The 17,772-nt window shown below is 42.8% G+C and overlaps 1 protein-coding gene across 2 annotated transcripts in view; it reads right to left on the reverse strand.

The window, feature by feature from the left end:
* The window catches only part of RAD18 (RAD18 E3 ubiquitin protein ligase), a 123,901-nt gene that overhangs the window by 52,449 nt on the left and 53,680 nt on the right, over positions 1-17,772 (reverse strand). For both annotated transcript variants that reach the window (XM_081184252.1, XM_081184251.1), the window contains exons 10-11: positions 7,381-7,512; positions 3,602-3,764 (exon numbers count right to left, since the gene is read on the reverse strand). In XM_081184252.1, coding sequence (XP_081040378.1) covers positions 3,602-3,764; positions 7,381-7,512 — 295 coding nt within the window. The remainder of the gene's footprint in view (positions 1-3,601; positions 3,765-7,380; positions 7,513-17,772) is intronic.

Here is a 17,772-nt window from a genome sequence, read left to right on the forward strand (position 1 = left end):
GTCATGCAAATGAGGTTGGGGGGGAGGAACGCCATCACCTCCCCCAATGCTTGAAGGGTAGTTCGTTAAAGGACTCCGAGGGGCGACGCCTCGTCCGAAACCTATGGAGGCTAGGGCCTAAAGCGCGCCCCCGAGCGGTAACCCCTTGGGGAGCGCCTAGGGATACGCATCTCGGGTGGCTCCCCCTGCTGGTGTTTAACCCTTCCCGGTCAGACCGGATAGTCGGTTAGGGGCCAATGCCTAAAGCCAATACCCTTCTTACCTGTAATCAATAAAGTTGTGGCCTTTTACGCCCATTAACCTAAATTCTGTGTCCGTTGTCTTTTATTTATTCCACCATGGGGGGGGAGGGATTAGCCACGCAATGCCCATTCCGAACTCAGGAGGAGGGGGGGTTGCGGGCTCACGACCCCGCCCACTCTCACTCTCGCGAGGCTGGCGCCAGCCTCGCGTGGTCAGGGAATTCCCCTTAATTTGCATCCCCCGCAGCGCTAGCCAATCGGCTGGCGGCGGGGGCGGGCCTCCCAGAGGCCACTTAAGGTCGGGGAAGCCCTGGCTCGCCCCTTTTTTCCCTTGCAGCTGACCCGGTTTCCCACCCACCCGCCCTCTAGGTTTCGCCATTGACCTTGCTATGGGCTTCGGCTGGTCGCCGCATGGGGCCTGGTAGGAGTTTTTCCATTTGGCAAATTGGCTGGTTTTCGGTGCCACTTGGTTTTTTCGCCTACCTCGTAGCAAATCGTCACAACTCCCTTGGTTTTGGCGGTAGGCATTGGCCGGGGTATTGTAAGGTATTGTCATGCAAATGAGGTTGGGGGGGAGGAACGCCATCACCTCCCCCAATGCTTGAAGGGTAGTTCGTTAAAGGACTCCGAGGGGCGACGCCTCGTCCGAAACCTATGGAGGCTAGGGCCTAAAGCGCGCCCCCGAGCGGTAACCCCTTGGGGAGCGCCTAGGGATACGCATCTCGGGTGGCTCCCCCTGCTGGTGTTTAACCCTTCCCGGTCAGACCGGATAGTCGGTTAGGGGCCAATGCCTAAAGCCAATACCCTTCTTACCTGTAATCAATAAAGTTGTGGCCTTTTACGCCCATTAACCTAAATTCTGTGTCCGTTGTCTTTTATTTATTCCACCATGGGGGGGGAGGGATTAGCCACGCAATGTTTCATTCCGAAAAAAGTCAGTTTTTATTCATCCATTCTCTTCAAGCTGTGCAATATTAATACCTGCAATAAAGAGTTCCTGTCCTCTTACCCCATGTCTGTTAAGTTGATTTGGAAGTTTAGTTTGAAAGTCCAAATACACAATGTCAGCTCTTAGCCACATGCTTACTGACTCTCTGAAAGGACTCTAAAAAGTTGGTCAGACAATATTAACCCTTGCAGAAGCCATGTTGATCCACAGCAAGACGTGTTCTTCTAATATGGCAATTCTGTCTTTAATAATGCTTTCCAACCATTTCCCCCAAACAATGTTAAGCTAATCAGTCTGCAATTCCATAGATCGCTTTTTAAAAGTTGGTGCTACACTGGCCACTTTCCAGTCCTCAAGTATGGAGGCTGATCTTACAAACAAGTTACATCTGTTTTTTGTAAGAAAGTTAACAGCTTCACATCTGAGTTCTTTAAAAACCCAAGAGGGAACCATCTTGGCTTGGTGATTTGTTGGTTTTTAATTCATCAACCCCTGACATATCCAGTTAAAAGGATCAGGTAGCAGATGATATGAAAGAGACCCTGCAAATCTGCTGCCAGTCAGAGTAGACAATACTGGCTTTGTACAAGGCAGATTCCTATGTGCCTTTCTTCCTAAAATAAGCTGCCACCGCAAGAATAGCTGTGAATTCACTTGTTTCTGTTAGTTGATGGCTCATAAAATTTGACTTTTCAGACACAGACATAAGAGGCACAACTTTCCTAAAAATCATAGCCAAAATGGATTAAAAAAACTATACTAACAATGGTCAATGATGATTTGACTGCAGTACATAGGGACAAACATTCTGCTAGCCAGAGATATGGTAGCAATGGGAAACATCTGTTCCTTAAAACATGTTGCAAATTTACATTTTCAAAAGCTGTTTTCTCAGAACGCCATGGTCATTGCCAAATTTCCCCCTCAAAATTCTTTCACATACTTTACATTCTCATGTGCATTTCTGTTTAATTATTCTCTTTTGTATTGAAAACAAATATGAAAGTCAAGTAAAGGTCACCCATGAAGCATGAATGGACTAATCATGTGCACATGAGGGCCCCAAGGTAAAGACACCAACCCATAGCTGAACAATATGAAATCATGCCAAAGGTGTAAAGAAATTGCAAAAGACCTTAATGAACTCCCCAATACTCTCAAGCTGCAGTGTCAGAAAAGCATAAGCCTTATTAAGATGGGTTTTTATTATTCTTATTTTAACTTCAGAGTTTCTTTGCATGTTTTAACTACAAATTTTCAAAGGAATGGTCATAGCTCAGTAGTGGATTAAATGTTCTACAAAGAGAAGGTCCTCAGCATTACCAGGCAGGGCTCAGAGAAAACTTCCCTTCAGAGGCCTTGGAGAGCTACTGCTACTCAATGTAAAACAAGGGGGAAAGAATCTGATGGCCTCCAGATGTCGTTGGACTAAATTCCCATCAATCCCAGCCAGTACGACCAATGGTCAGGGATAATCAGTTTAATAAGCACATGTTTCCCCGCCTCTCAAGTAAATAATAGTGAGCTTGGAAGATTGGTGGTCTGACTGAAACTGCCTGCAAGTTGGAACACACCACATTCATAGAAGAGATAATGGGATAATGCACTTAAGTCCACTTGCAGGTAGAAAGAAAACACTGGCTGAGATACAAAGTATTCACAATGAATTCTGGGAGCAGATGGCATTTTGGGCGTATGTTTCTTCAAGAGAACCCCCCACCCCAATTCCACAGCATCTAAACATAGCTCAGATGGTTAGAGCATGGTGATGATAATGCCAAGGTTGCAGGTTCGATCCACGTAAGGGACAGCTGCATATTCCTGCACTGCAGGGGGCTGGACTAGATGATCCTCAAGGTCCCTTCCAACTCTACAATTTTATGATTCTATGACTTCCCAAAGCAGACTGTAATATGCCATTAAACTCTGCTGTTCTCTGTCCTGTAAAGGTAAAGGTACACCTGACTGTTGGGTGCAGTCGTGGACGACTCTGGAGTTGTGTGCTCATCTTGCTCTATAGGCCAAGGAAGCTGGCTTTTGTCCGCAGACAGCTTCCAGGTCATGTGGCCAGCATGACTAAGCCGCTTCTGGCAAACCAGAGCAGCGCACGGAAACGCCGTTTACTTTCCCGCCGGAGCGGTACCTATTTATCTACTTGCACTTGGCGTGCTTACAAACTGCTAGGTGGGGAGGAGCTGGGACTGAACAACGGGAGCTCACCCCATTGTGGGGATTTGAACCGCCGATCTTCTGATCAGCAAGCCCTAGCGCCACCCGCATCCCTCTCTGCCCTGTAATTACCTATATAAATGAAGTCCTCTCACCTTCAACGTTCATCTTACATTTATGGTCCCATGCCCTGTGACGAGAAAAGGCAATACAAACCCAAAAGGCTTTCATGCAGACAAACCTGCTTGAAGATTCAGAGAACTGATGGGAGGGAGTAGGAGACAATCCTCTGACTTCAGAGTAATCAGGAGGGTGGCTTCCTCCACAATCAAGAGCATCTATTTTGAAAGAGGGATCTGTATGGGGGACCAAGTCTGTTTGTTCTTCGACACTCAGTTTTTCTCCTAGAAAGAAAGAAAAAAAGCACAAAGGAAAGTAAATTGACTCAGCGACTGTTCAATTGATTCCCACCCCCCACCCCCCAACAATGTACCTGTAATCTTCTGCGTATAACTAGAACATGCAGAGATGAAAACACTGGGCTTTTGTGACTTGCACATAGCACAGCCCTTTTAAAAATCCATACTTTATAATAAACTTCTTATGGTGAGACTTCAACAACTGTTTCAGCAATGTCTCCATATATATCTGTCTCCACAGAGGCTCAGCGTTAAAGTGAAAGGAGAAATTACAAGGAATGGATTTCTCTCCCTACTGCAAAACAACAACTACTGCACAAACAGCCAATGAGAGTGAGTGGAATGCATGTGTTGTTGTATGAGTGAGATGTGTGTTTTTTCCAATCACAAGATGAAACTAGGATAGAGAAAAGTAGAAAAAAAGGAGCACTCTCAATGATGGCTCTGAATTATTCTCCTCATAATCACTGAACACAGAGGTCATATGGTGTTAAAGCTTTGTAACTCAAATATTATCTGGGTGCTCTTCAGCAAAGCTTTAGAATTACCACTGTTAGCCCTCTGCATAGCACAATTAATATCCAATGGCTTGGCTCCCGAAGTGCAGTTGCATGAAGGGAAGGTAATTTTGCTCATGCAAGGAAGAATCCACAGTTTTCACCAATTTCTCAGACCCGCTTCAGTTCCTAACCCCATCCTTCAGGGGCAGCTTTTCAAGAAGGCTGGGGTGGGTTGGGGCTGCAGTGAATGGGGAAAGGCAATAAAGCTCCAAGCCAATATATCAGCACACAATATTTACAGTACATTAAAAAAATAAATCTTGTTGGTCAAATGCTTATGACATCCATTTTACGAATGAAGAACCAGGAATGGTACACCTTGACAGAACATGCCAAGAAAGTTCATCGTTGAGCCACTGTAACAAACCATGGTAATCAGAGGTCTAAAGCCATTCAATAGACCTTACTGGCTTAGGTAGAATGGATACAATTAGGTATTCTATCACCTATTGTTATTAACCGGAAAACAGTGTTCTCCACATGTTGTTGGACTACAGCTACCGTTGTCCTTGACCATGATGGCTGGGGCTGATGTACAACAACTCCCATCAGTACAACAACATATGGAGGGAACTATGCTGATCCTTGATCTCATGGTACACCCTTTCCATAGCCCTGCAATGGAAGAATAGTGCACGCTTGGCAAATCCACACTGGGATCAACTCTGGCCCGGAAACCAAAGTCCTCACTGTGGAAGGATGTATGAATCCAAAATTGGCATCCACAGTCACTTACGGACTCCTTGTTAAAACCGTGTTTATGGAAAACAATCTTACTTGGCTACGAGTGATCGCCAAAGAAGAAGAAGACAACTCCCATCAGTACTACAACAAGGGAAACAGTGCTGCCCTAAAACAGGCTTCCTCAACCTCGGCCCTCCAGATGTTTTGAGACTACAATTCCCATCATCCCTGACCACTAGTCCTGCTAGCTAGGGATTGTGGGAGTTGTAGGCCAAAAACATCAGGAGGGCCAAGTTTGAGGAAGCCTGCCCTAGAAGATAAGCTGCATGAAGCCGCTAGCAAAGTTCTATGGCTTGCCGGATATTTGCCAGTCCCAAGGCAAGCCACAAGAAGGACACTTGTCAGCCCCCTGATGGGGCACCGGAAATCACCAGCGGTCTGTATTGGGATATTAGCTGCGCAGGCATGATTTAAGATATGCCTTGAAACCAAAGGGGATCTAGCGGCACCCACATTTCAGTTCTGCCTCTGCTGTGGACCCACACTTTGAATCCCAATTCTTTGTAAACCGCTTTGTGATATTTTCTGGTGAAAAGTGATTTATAAACTTCCAACCCTACAATTCTATAATTCTATGAAATAAGTGAGCAAATAACACTACAACGCAATCGGCTGGGATAGCTCAGTCCATGGAGCATGAGACTCTTATTCTCACTGTCATGGGTTTGAGCCCCACATTGTACAAAAAGATTCCTGAATTGCAGGGGGTTGGACTAGATGACCCTTGTGGTCCCTTTCCAACTCTGCAATTCTATGATTCTAATACAGACAGCGTCACCATGCTTTTAAAGAACTATGCCATCTGTTGTAGAGGAGATAATTCTGAACATTTGTTGACCTTGTAGGTCACCCTCGTATTGTGGCTTTTATTATGTTATCTAAATGTGTTGATAGGTTTGCTAGTTTTTTTGCAAAACAATCCTTCTAAAAAGAGTGCAGAGAGAGAGGAATGTAAGTTTGGACTTCTTCCATCCAATAATATTTCGAAATATACAAAGCGGGACAACTATCGCCAAACAGGCTAAACGTGATAACTTTTATTCTTGGAAGCATCTCAAGCTTGCTTTGGCTTCAAGAACTGCATACGATGTCAGTGATAAGGTTCAAAAAACATCTTGGTATTTCTATTTATTTTTATTCAAGAGGGCTTTTGCTAAGTGAAACAAGTCAAGAACCTCTGACAGGACAAAATAGCAATCTTGTTAACTTGAGAAGGGCTGGGGTTTAGACAACTTAAACGAAACCGACTGCCAACATGAAAATGCAAAAGATGCAGTCAAAAATGAGGCTCCCCATATATGGGATAAAAATAACAACCATAATAATTTTAATAACAAACCAAGATCAAAAAACACAGTTTGATTCTGGTTTGCATTATCTAACTTTGATCAGAACAGCCCAGAGTTTCTGAATTCAATGTGTGTCTGAACCAGCCTGGGATCTGAAAGAAAGATTATTTTGAATTACTAGTAGTCAACACAGAATAAAAGTAAGGTTCGGTGTAATGAGAACACCCAATTCCCCCCTGAGCCGGAAGTCCACAATGTACTAAATTATACCACACATTTCAGGCCCCATCATAGTTAAAGTGTCCACTGATAAGGAGCAGAAATGCCTTCCTATGTCAAGGGCTAATAAGGAAATCTGAAGTTTCCAACAAGTGGTTTTACATGCTCACATTTAAGAGAGAGAGTGGATTCTAATGAAACACTGACAATGGCCGATGTTGAAATACGGTAAGCTCACAACTTACATGCATTTAACTTATGTGCATTCAGCTTAACAGGCTTGGCAAAAAAATAAGAAGAAAGGGGGCGGGGGCAGAAGTCTAGGAAAAAAGACTCTGGCAATCCTACCCACCACTGGTGTTTTGGCTATATGCAATTTTGGCTTTAGGAGCAATCCCTGGAATGTAAACCTCGCATAAGTTGAGGACTTATTGTACTACCTTTCCAGACTCAGCTTAGAATACACTTACATAAATACAATAATAATCTGGCTTAAAGTTATTATTATTATTATATTTCAGAAACCTGTCAAACCAAGCTCTTGGAAAATCAAGCTTCCATTCTTTCAACAATTAATATCCAACATTAGTAAAGGTAAAGGGACCCCTGACCATTAGGTCCAGTCGTGGCCGACTCTGGGGTTGCGGCACTCATCACACTTTATTGGCCAAGGGAGCTTCCAGGTCATGTGGCCAGCATGACTAAGCCGCTTCTGGCGAACCAGAGCAGAGCACAGAAACGTCAGACATTAATATCCAACATTAATTTGCCTTAATCAGCACTGCGTACCAGTCTCCATAGGTAGTTCTTGAGCAGTTGCCTCTTCCTGCTCTGGTCCTTCTTCCCTTATTTTACTTGCATTTTTCTTTCTCTTGCTCACTTGGTCAATTAAAGCCTGAAATTCAGCCTTATGTTTTTTTCCTGAAAAACAAAATCACATTGGCACATAAGGAGCAAATGGAATACATAAATATACTAACAGAATAGAAAGTGCTGGTGAAGAGCTGGTGCTGGCTGGGGCTGATGGAAGTGGGAGGCCAGACCATCCTGAGGGCACCACGTTGACAAAGCCTCCTCTAATTACTCATTCACTTTCAATTTCAGGTGCATTTTCACCTAAAGCGATTCACAGCAACAGATCCTCACAACAAACTGGTGGATGCTAGCAATTACACCAGGCAATATAAAGTTGTAAATAGTCACTTGCCCATGGCTAAGAGCAATTACTTTCAGCCAAAAAGACAGGAGAGGGTTCAAAAAGATAATAAAAATAGAAAGAGTTGGCACTCCCTTCCTCCTTATCAAGGATACAGGTGCATCCCAAAAGGTGCCCCCCCCCCAAAAAAGGTTTGTTGACTAGTAACCTTTCTGGACTCATTTGCAAGGCAGAAATATTTTCTGCTCTTAATGCAATTTCATTCATTGCTCCTACGAAAATAATGGTTTTTAATCTTTTATTTTTATGTTGTGAACCACCCTGAAATCTACAGGTAAAGGGCAGTATACAAATTTAATAAATAAAATAAACAAACAATGCTGCTGTGACCCACATTAAATGACACTATGGAAATATTACAAATACTGCTTTGACAGAAAGAGTTATTTACTTAAAAATCACTGATTTCACAACAAGCTTCACACCCACCAATTTCATTGTCCAGATATTTAATACTGGTAGTGCTGTACCCATCAAAAACAACAGTGACATTTCCATCTGTGACTGATGTCAAATATGATGCTGATATGCTCATTTGTGGGAGGGAAAGAATTACAATTAGCAGAAGAAGGGGGTGAGACATTTACTGCTGACATAATAGATATCCTGGTCCTTCCCTTGTATCTTGGAAATGATGGCGGCCACAACATCCTCAAATTATCAACCATCTTACTGCTCCTGAAAATGCTACGAGTGGTTGTGCTACAATCAGCTCTATTCCTGGAAGGTACATATATCCCATCTCTATTTCATCTCCTTGCCAAAAAACAAACCAACTATATTGCCCAAAAACCAAACAAAAAAATGTCCTCAAGGATTAGCTTGAGGACAGATCAAGTGCAAAATACTGCCATCTGTATATGATGAAAATCCAGACTGATGCAGCAGTGAATTGCCACTTGTGCAGATATGTGTAATACGACACAGGGATGGTAACTTTTGCATGAGGAAAGGTTTGCTCAGTGGTTTGCACACTACAGTGGAAGTACCTGCACAAATATGTCAGCAATGATTAGTGAGGAGGAGGAGGAATACGCAGCAGCAATACATGTGCTCATTCATTTAAATTGGTTCAATTGCTTCACAGTATTCTCTTTCGAAGGCCTTTATGGATGGTTTTCAATAAAGCTCAACAACAGAAAATGATCACCTTTCCCTTCTTGTGCGACTAGATATTGGTAAACGCTGAATACACAACAAAGAGGCATGAAATTAGAATGGTAATTTTTTGAGTTAGATGACATTAAGGGCAATCTTAGACTTTTCTCTTCTACAGTAATGGGGAAGAACACACACACACACACACACACACAGCCCCTGCGTGGGTTGTTGATTTTCTTACAGTTCCCACTGCTAAAAGGACTGATGTAACTAGACTGTATTTTTACTGAAATATTTCAGAGGAGCTTTACCTACACAGCCCACATATCAGTGTTATCAATTTATCGAGAGAAGCATGTCCATCCTGCTCAGCTAAAATGCTCCAATGCACAGGTCTAAAATCTCTGCTGCTTTTCCCTCCCTGATCTTCTCTGCTTTATGAGCAGCAGATCTCTTGTCAAAGACATCAATTTAACCAGGATATTACTGAAGGGAATATATGTGTGTGTCACATACAAATTCTACTCTATCTGTTAGCAGACTATTCAGGGTACTTATGATGACAGCATTCATTTCATCATCTTCTGGTATTTTGTGAAAGGAGTGCTTCTCCTTTTTGGATGTCCCTAATCCCCTCATTAAAGAGTTTGAAAAATGAGACAGCAGCTCAGGTAGAAGATTATCTGTACTGGGCATCACCTTCCAGGTTCCATCAGAACACATTATGTACCCAAAAGTGTGAGGAGTACATCATTTAAAGGGCTTGTAGGGAGACAAAACATAACTGTTTAAAAGTGATTTTAGTGTTGAAGAACACTGACTCGATATTTTGGTTTGTTACAAGGCCAAAACTATTTATTTGGCTTGTGAGACTAACATCTTTGAAATGACAGAAAAACTGGGATAAACAGAACACTTATTTCCTTTTAAAAACTTAAAGAAGTCCTAATCCCAAAGCATAGCATGTAATAAAACTTCAGAAACATTCTTTAAAAGTTCAGATTTGCTAATAAAAAAGTGACTGCTCAAGAAATCCACTAAGAATCTCTGAGATGGCGGAGGGCTCTGGTGAAAGAGGAAATAATAATTTGATTAATGACAGTTTTGATAATAAATGATATAGCAGCCCTCAGCAACTTACTTAAAAGGCACTTTTGAAGACTTCACAGGATAACTGTATTTTGTATGCAAGCACAATACACATAGTCTGCCTTCTCAGAAATCCATCCAAACAGGCCATCCACAGAGACTTCTGAATGCCAAACCATCCATTAAGCAGAATGCAAGCAGATGGACAGGCTACATTGTTTGCTGCTTATTCCAAAAACTGGGAAAATGAAATGTTTTCCCAACACTATTTGACAAACAGCATTAAAAACAACAGTCCAACAATAAGGATGCAACCTTTTTTTCCTGTGACTATTTACTGCTAACAAACAAACAAGCACACACGCTTGTGCTAGTTATACAACTGTAGGAATCTTTAAGAGAATTATGCAGAAGAGTAGTTGACAGTAAAAAGGTAAAGGTACCCCTGCCCGTACGGGCCAGTCTTGACAGACTCTAGGGTTGTGCGCTCATCTCACTCTATAGGCCGGGAGCCAGCGCTGTCCGCAGACACTTCCGGGTCACGTGGCCAGCGTGACGAAGCTACTCTGGCTCGCCAGAGCCGCACACGGAAACGCCATTTACCTTCCCGCTAGTAAGCGGTCCCTATTTATCTACTTGCACCCGGGGGTGCTTTCGAACTGCAGGCATTGGAACCGAGCAACGGGAGCGCACCCCGCCGCGGGGATTCGAACCGCCGACCATGCGATCGGCAAGTCCTAGGCGCTGCAGTTTTACCCACAGCGCCACCCGCGTCCCTAGTTGACAGTACCAACAGACAAATAATAAATTCTACTGGAACCCAGGGATGATACCAGGAAACAATTCCCCCTATATCAGAGCAAGCAATATTAAATATCTGCATTGTGCCTCTTTTTTCCCTAGTGAAGCTAATGCCAGCTCCCCCCCTTTTTGCCCCCTAAGGGGACAGATTGTTCAAGCAAATGGCATGTGGGAAATGCTTAAACGCATCTTCACTGCTGCCACCACTCAGATCAAAATCAAATCCGCACCCTGCCGAAGATAACTGTTTCTAAGTTTTAACAAACAATTATTAACACATTTGGGAGATCAGGTTTGGATTTCCATGTCACGTCTGTTCTGGCCCTAAGACAGCACAGTGGTACCTCAGGTTAAGAACTTAATTTGTTCTGGAGGTCTGTTCTTAACCTGAAACTGTTCTTAACCTGAAGCACCACTTTAGCTAATGGGGCCTCCCGCTGCTGCCGCATGATTTCTGTTCTCATCCTGAAGCAAAGTTCTTAACCCGAGGTACTATTTCTGGGTTAGCGGAGTCCTTAACCTGAAGTGTCTGTAACCCGAGGTACCACTTTAATTGTCTATGGTCTGTTGTTATTACTGCTACATCACCCTTCATCCAAGAAGCTTAAGGCAGTGTGCAGGAATGTCACCCTCTCTGAATACTACAACCCACTCTCTGTTTCTCCTGGCACTCTCTCTACTACCCCAAGTTGCATCCTGATTGAGTGCTCCTAAAGACATTACCCACACTTCCTTAGTTTTGGTCTCATTAACCTAATGGTTTAAAAACAGGGCAGGGAAACCTGCAAATTTCTGTATGGCTTCAAGGAGTTTAAGCACCAGCTACAACTAGCTACATTGCTATGTATCTTAAATCTGTAAGCTAAGAAAAAAACACTTGCACAAACTGTAGCGTGACATTTGCTGTTTTCAGAAACATTATAAACAAAAACATGCATTAGCTTGTGGCTCTCTAGCAGCCTGTCTCGTTCCAAGCTGAACCCTCTGCATACCCAAGCCTAAAAATTTATTACAACACATTCTGCCAAAGTATCTTATTTACATAACAGAAAAATAAAATAAAAATAAACTCTTCATGCTTTCAAGTACCAGTGCTACTATTGCCAAGTGATCTGAAGAAAATAAAAATGAGCTTCTTATACTAAGTCAGGCTTCCTGGTCTAAGGGCATGCATTCCAGAGAATTTAAATTCTAGGCAAATGAAAGAAGAGAGGATTGCATGATACAGAATGTAGGGGGTGGACCAGAGAAGTCAATAATGAGACATACCCTGTGGGTCTATCTAAGCCAGTATTCTCTGCTCTGCCTTCAGAGACGTTCTACAGGGCCTCAAGCAGAAGATTTCCCCATCAAACATGGCATCTGATCCTAGTTTTAACTAGAGATGCCACAGAATGAATGTTGCTTTCTACATACAAAGCATGCACTCCAACGCTTAGCTACGGCCCCTCTGCCAAATTCAGTAGCCTCATATATGCTCAGATGTTCAATTTTCATTCAGAACCATTACACATGCAACTCAAAAAAAGGGCCTGTGTCCTTTGTTTTGATTTCAGTGAAGAAGAATGTAGAGCTTTCTGGCTGTTTTGCTGAATGCTTAAACGGGACAGTTACAAGGCAACTTGCCAGTTTCAGCCTGCCAGGACAGGTTTAAAATCCCCAGCACCACGATGAACCTACTGCAGATTCAATGCCCTGAAGAACCCAAGAACACGCATAAATTGAAAAATGAACTCAACACCGTAGGGCAGAAATGGTTCAGTGCCACTGCTTTACTTGAAAGTTTTATAGTAAAAAAGGTCTTTCCAACCTTCAGAGGTCATCCAGCTTTCATATACAAAGCTGGTTTTGTGATGCAAAGATCCAATTAAGCTTTTGAGGTCAAACTAATCTAGCTAACACCTATCTTATAGTAAAGAACTGTAGTATCTTACATTTTAACCTAAAAGTAGTGCGAGAACCAACATTGTGTGAGAAGACTTTCATTCACCCAAGAGGACTTCTCTTTCTTCTCCTTCCCTCTGCGGCCCCACTGCCCCCATCCTGCATCTGCTTTGGAGGATCCCCCAACCCTCCAGAGCAGACTGGGGTGGGTGGCCATATGGGAGAAAAGAATGAATGGAGGCCCTGTGGCATGAGCAGAAGACCATCCTGCTATTGGCCGGACACCACTGGAGGTCACCCAAAATAACTAGTTTCAGTTCTTTCCTGTAGCACCTTAAAGACCAACTAAGTTAGTTCTTGGTATAAGCTTTCGTGTGCATGCACACTTCTTCAGATATACTGAAACAGAAGTTGCCAGATCCTTCTATATAGTGAGAAGGTGGGGAGGGGTATTACTCAGAAGGGTGGTGGGAATTGGAGATTGGCAGATAGCTGAGATGAGCCTGTTGACGACTCTTAACGACTGTAATAGGTCTTGCAGGAAAAGGCAAGGGGTGAGAAGGTGAGAAATGGCTTAGTCATGTATAATGAGATAAGAATCCAATGTCTCTGTTCAGACCAGGTCTCTCCATTGTTTTAAGTTTGGTAATGAGTTGTAATTCAGCAGCTTCTCTTTCCAGTCTATTTCTGAAATTCCTTTGTAGTAAAACAGCTACTTTGAGATCTTGTATAGAATGTCCTGGGAGATTGAAGTGTTCTCCTACTGGTTTCTCTGTTTTGTGATTCTTGATGTCAGATTGGCAGACCAACACCTATCTGTAACTGGAACCATGGAAGGCACCACATTGAGCCGCATGAAATGGAAGTCCATCAACCACACCAAGAAACTTGCACAGGTACAGACTGATATCTTCTCACAAAACAGAGAAACCAGTAGGAGAACACTTCAATCTCCCAGGACATTCTATACAAGATCTCAAAGTAGCTGTTTTACTACAAAGGAATTTCAGAAATAGACTGGAAAGAGAAGCTGCTGAATTACAACTCATTACCAAACTTAAAACAATGGAGAGACCTGGTCTGAACAGAGACATTGGATTCTTATCTCATTATACATGACTAAGCCATTTCTCACCTTCTCACCCCTTGCCTTTTCCTGCAAGACCTATTACAGTCGTTAAGAGTCGTCAACAGGCTCATCTCAGCTATCTGCCAATCTCCAATTCCCACCACCCTTCTGAGTAATACCCCTCCCCACCTTCTCACTATATAGAAGGATCTGGCAACTTCTGTTTCAGTGTATCTGAAGAAGTGTGCATGCACACGAAAGCTTATACCAAGAACTAACTTAGTTGGTCTTTAAGGTGCTACAGGAAGGATTTTTTATTTTTTTTGACTATGGCAGACCAACACGGCTACCTATCTGTAACTAGTTTCAGTTCTCTATAACTTTCTCCTTGGTGAAGATGTTAATGGACCCTTTTGGCACCTGTGCTGTTAACAATGACCAGTCATTTGTGGTGGTTTCATTCTATTTAAAAGTGTTTTACTTTCCAGAGCAGTGAATGATGAAGTTAATGGGATGAAGACAAAACCTCTTCAAGCACACCGCTGAAGTTCTAACAACCATCACGGTTTTTTTGGTATGAATAAACGTTGACTAGCCAAGGTTTCAATGCAAGCTGACGCAAAATCCATACAAAAGAGAAGGCAGATTAACTGGGAGGTCATCGGAGCCATCCACCAAGCACTCCTCCATACAGTTTCATTCTTTTCAAATTGCGATGAGCAGGCGGTTAAAGCTTTACTTGATGAATTATACCCACAGAAATCAACAACTGCTATAGTAAGTGAGGCTCTATTCTACATCTAAATTTGTTTCCAGTTTTCAAGCATGATTCACAAAGAACTTTCTATGACCTAGACATGAACCCTCTTTGCAGCCTTCTCTAAGGTATTAAAAAGGTCCCCTCTCAACAGATCAATTTAATACAGATCAATTTAATACACTTCAAAGCAGTCTTCAGTTAACCCTATCAGATTGGTTGCTGCGATAATTATGTGGATCACTGAACGCTCAAAATGAAGAATATAAAAACAGTCCTGGGAGCTTGATTGGTCCTGCCAGGACTTTCTATTTGGCTCTGGGGACTGTCCCTCAGCCATCCCCCCCCCCAGGGGACACTCTACACAGGCTCGGCTCTGCACCCTCCTCAAACGCTTTTGTGTGGTTGCAGTGTGTCCCTGAACCGTGATAATGTCTCTCATTTGTGAAGACAGCACAGATCCAAAAATCAGAGCAGATTCACTGGTCGAACCATTGAGTTTGGCAGCCACCAAGGACACAAAGGAATGGTTCCCCCCACAGGGCAATATGTAGTCCAGGGCCTGGGGTTAAGCCAGGCATTTCTGCTTAAGAATTTTCTGGCAACATGATGAATCAAACAGGCACCAGCCCTACTCAGGAATTTGTTAACTGTGTCCATGGAAGACGGATGCATGCATTAGCCCTGGTCCTCTGCCCAGAACCTTCTCACTTTGAGTGGGAAGGTCCGAAGAGGGATATTAAGAATGTTCTGCTGAATGCTGGGAGGGCTATTATCACACTCAAGAGAATGCATATACAATCCTTCTTCAAACCTTCCCCTTCAATGTGAGGAGGTCAGGAAAATAGGGGCAGGGCTCTTGGCCCTTCCTGGATAAAATTAACTAATACTCGGATAAGAACGATGACCTACTACATCAATGTTCTCCAACCTGGTGCCCTCCGGATGTTTTGGATTCCAACTACCATCAACCCATCCATGGCCAATGGTTTGTTAGTTCAGTTTGTTTAATTTTCATACCACATCATCTCATGAATATATCTATGTACAGTGTAACAAAACCAATACAGAACAAAACAAAATCAATACAACAACTGGAGGACACTGTGGGCTACACATTAGCAGGCTTCCTCCTCCACCACCCCTTCAGAATCTGAAAAACAGCTAAGAGGAATGTATCATTCCATGTGATATCCCAGTTCAGAGTTCTAATGCATTTCTTGTAGCAGTCTTTCATGTCTCCATGTGATATGGCCAGAGTCAGAGGGCAGCACTTTCCTGGCCATATCAGGAGACATGAACCTTATCTTACTGCAGCTCCCTTTCCAAGGTTTCTCCTGTTTCAAAAATCACCATCCACTTTAGGGGGGTTCAAAAAGTAGGTAAATGGGGAAGGAATTGAAATAATGTTGGGTAATAACTGTGTCGCAGGGGAAGATTTTGCAAATATACATTTCGGACAGCTGAGATTTTATGCAGTATGTATCTGCACTTTACCCCACCATAAAGATTTTTCTTTTCCTGTTTTTATTTATCAGGGGAGGGATGTCACTTATATACTGTAGACAGCAATCATAGTCCAACAAAAATCCTATCTGCCTCTGAAACACATGGGTCAGAAAACTCCTCAAAAGCAGGCAAAGACCCCCACCCCACCCCCCGGTCCATCCCCACCTGCTTTATTCCTCAGTCGCCTACTTGGTACAAACCAAACCTAAGGCATCTGTTATTTTCAACTGTAACATCCCTTCCAATTTCAGCAAAGAGCTGAAAAGGAGCAGAGGAGCCTATCCTGGCAAGACAGCTGCAATGAAGAGAGTCAAGCTGCCAAATTTAAGACACTAGTAAAATTCAATGGCCAAATTCGTAAGGGGGAAAAGATTCAAGCACAATAATGTTATAATAAATAACGGAGCAATGTACGTCCTTGTTCCACTGTCCCCATTCATTTCAACTTTAAACTGGGAAAACGTTGAAGCATTAATACAGCTTAGAATCAGTCTGCATTCAAAGTTTGCAAATTCTAATAATGAACTTCCTATGCCCAGGCTAAAACAATGCAAACCTACAACATTTACTCAGACAAAAACACAAGTGAGTTTAATGGGAGTTGCACCCAGGCAAGCCTATATAAGATTGGATACCTCAGATTGCAGCCTCTGTTATTCGCTGGTTTTCATAGTTCTCAGTTGGGGGAAAAGGGTCAAAATACATTTCAAAATGTGTATTTAAATGGGATTTTTATTGCAGATTTTAAAAACAAGATTTCACACAGTATGGGTGAAAACATGTGTTTCTGCCTAGAGCAGTGGTTCCCAACCTTTCTCTTTTTTTTTGCCATGCCCCACCTAAGCATCTCTAAAATCCTGATGCCCTCCCCCCCCCCGTGACATGTAATTCTTATTATTCAAAAAGTGAATTCCTATTCACATGGAGGAAGCCTAAAAGGCCATTAACTGTTAATAACTAATTCTTGAATTACCCCCCTTAAAAATCAAATTGTGGCGTGTGCCCCATGTTGGGAACCACAGGTCTAGAGCTTGTACTCAAAGCCACTTTTAACCATTATTTCACTTTAACTACTGAAGATTCAATCCTCTTTCCCCAATATGAATGCATGTATGTATGAGCATCCTTGCAAAGTCAGTGCTCATCCAGAAAAGCAAATGGATTACTCTGGTGTATTCTCACCTTGGATGACAACAAAATAGTCATTCTAACCCATCCTAATTGAACAGAGGTGAAAGCATCCATGAATGCCTCAATGAAATGAATGGAAGATATGCACAAGCAGTGCTTGGTAACTTAGGTCTACCTAGCAGCTTCTCCCAATCGTGGTTCAGTAGTATGGCAACAACTGGAAGCCCAGGAACTTCTCTTGGAAAAGGCACAACACTCAGACTAATTCTACAATGGTTCTGGTATGTCCTTGGTATTGACACAGCTGATGTGCCCTACGTATGAGTAGTGTAGAAATCAGGTGCACTGAGACATCCCTTCCAATTTCAGCAAAGAGCTGAAAAGGAGCAGAGGGGCCTATCCTGGCAAGACAGCTGCAATGAAGAGAGTCAAGCTGCCAAATTTAAGACACTAGTAAAATTCAATGGCCAAACTCTATGATTCTATGAGACACATGTTGTATCCAAGGATGAAGGCGAAGCAGTGGACATCCCCAAAATACCCAGCAAGCATGGCATGGGAAATACATTCTTCACCCTTGTGTAGCCAAAATATTTTGGAATTAAATCTAAAGCTTTTTAAAAA

Source organism: Podarcis bocagei (genome assembly GCF_964188305.1).
Source record: "Podarcis bocagei genome assembly, chromosome: 2".
Taxonomy (NCBI): domain Eukaryota; kingdom Metazoa; phylum Chordata; class Lepidosauria; order Squamata; family Lacertidae; genus Podarcis; species Podarcis bocagei.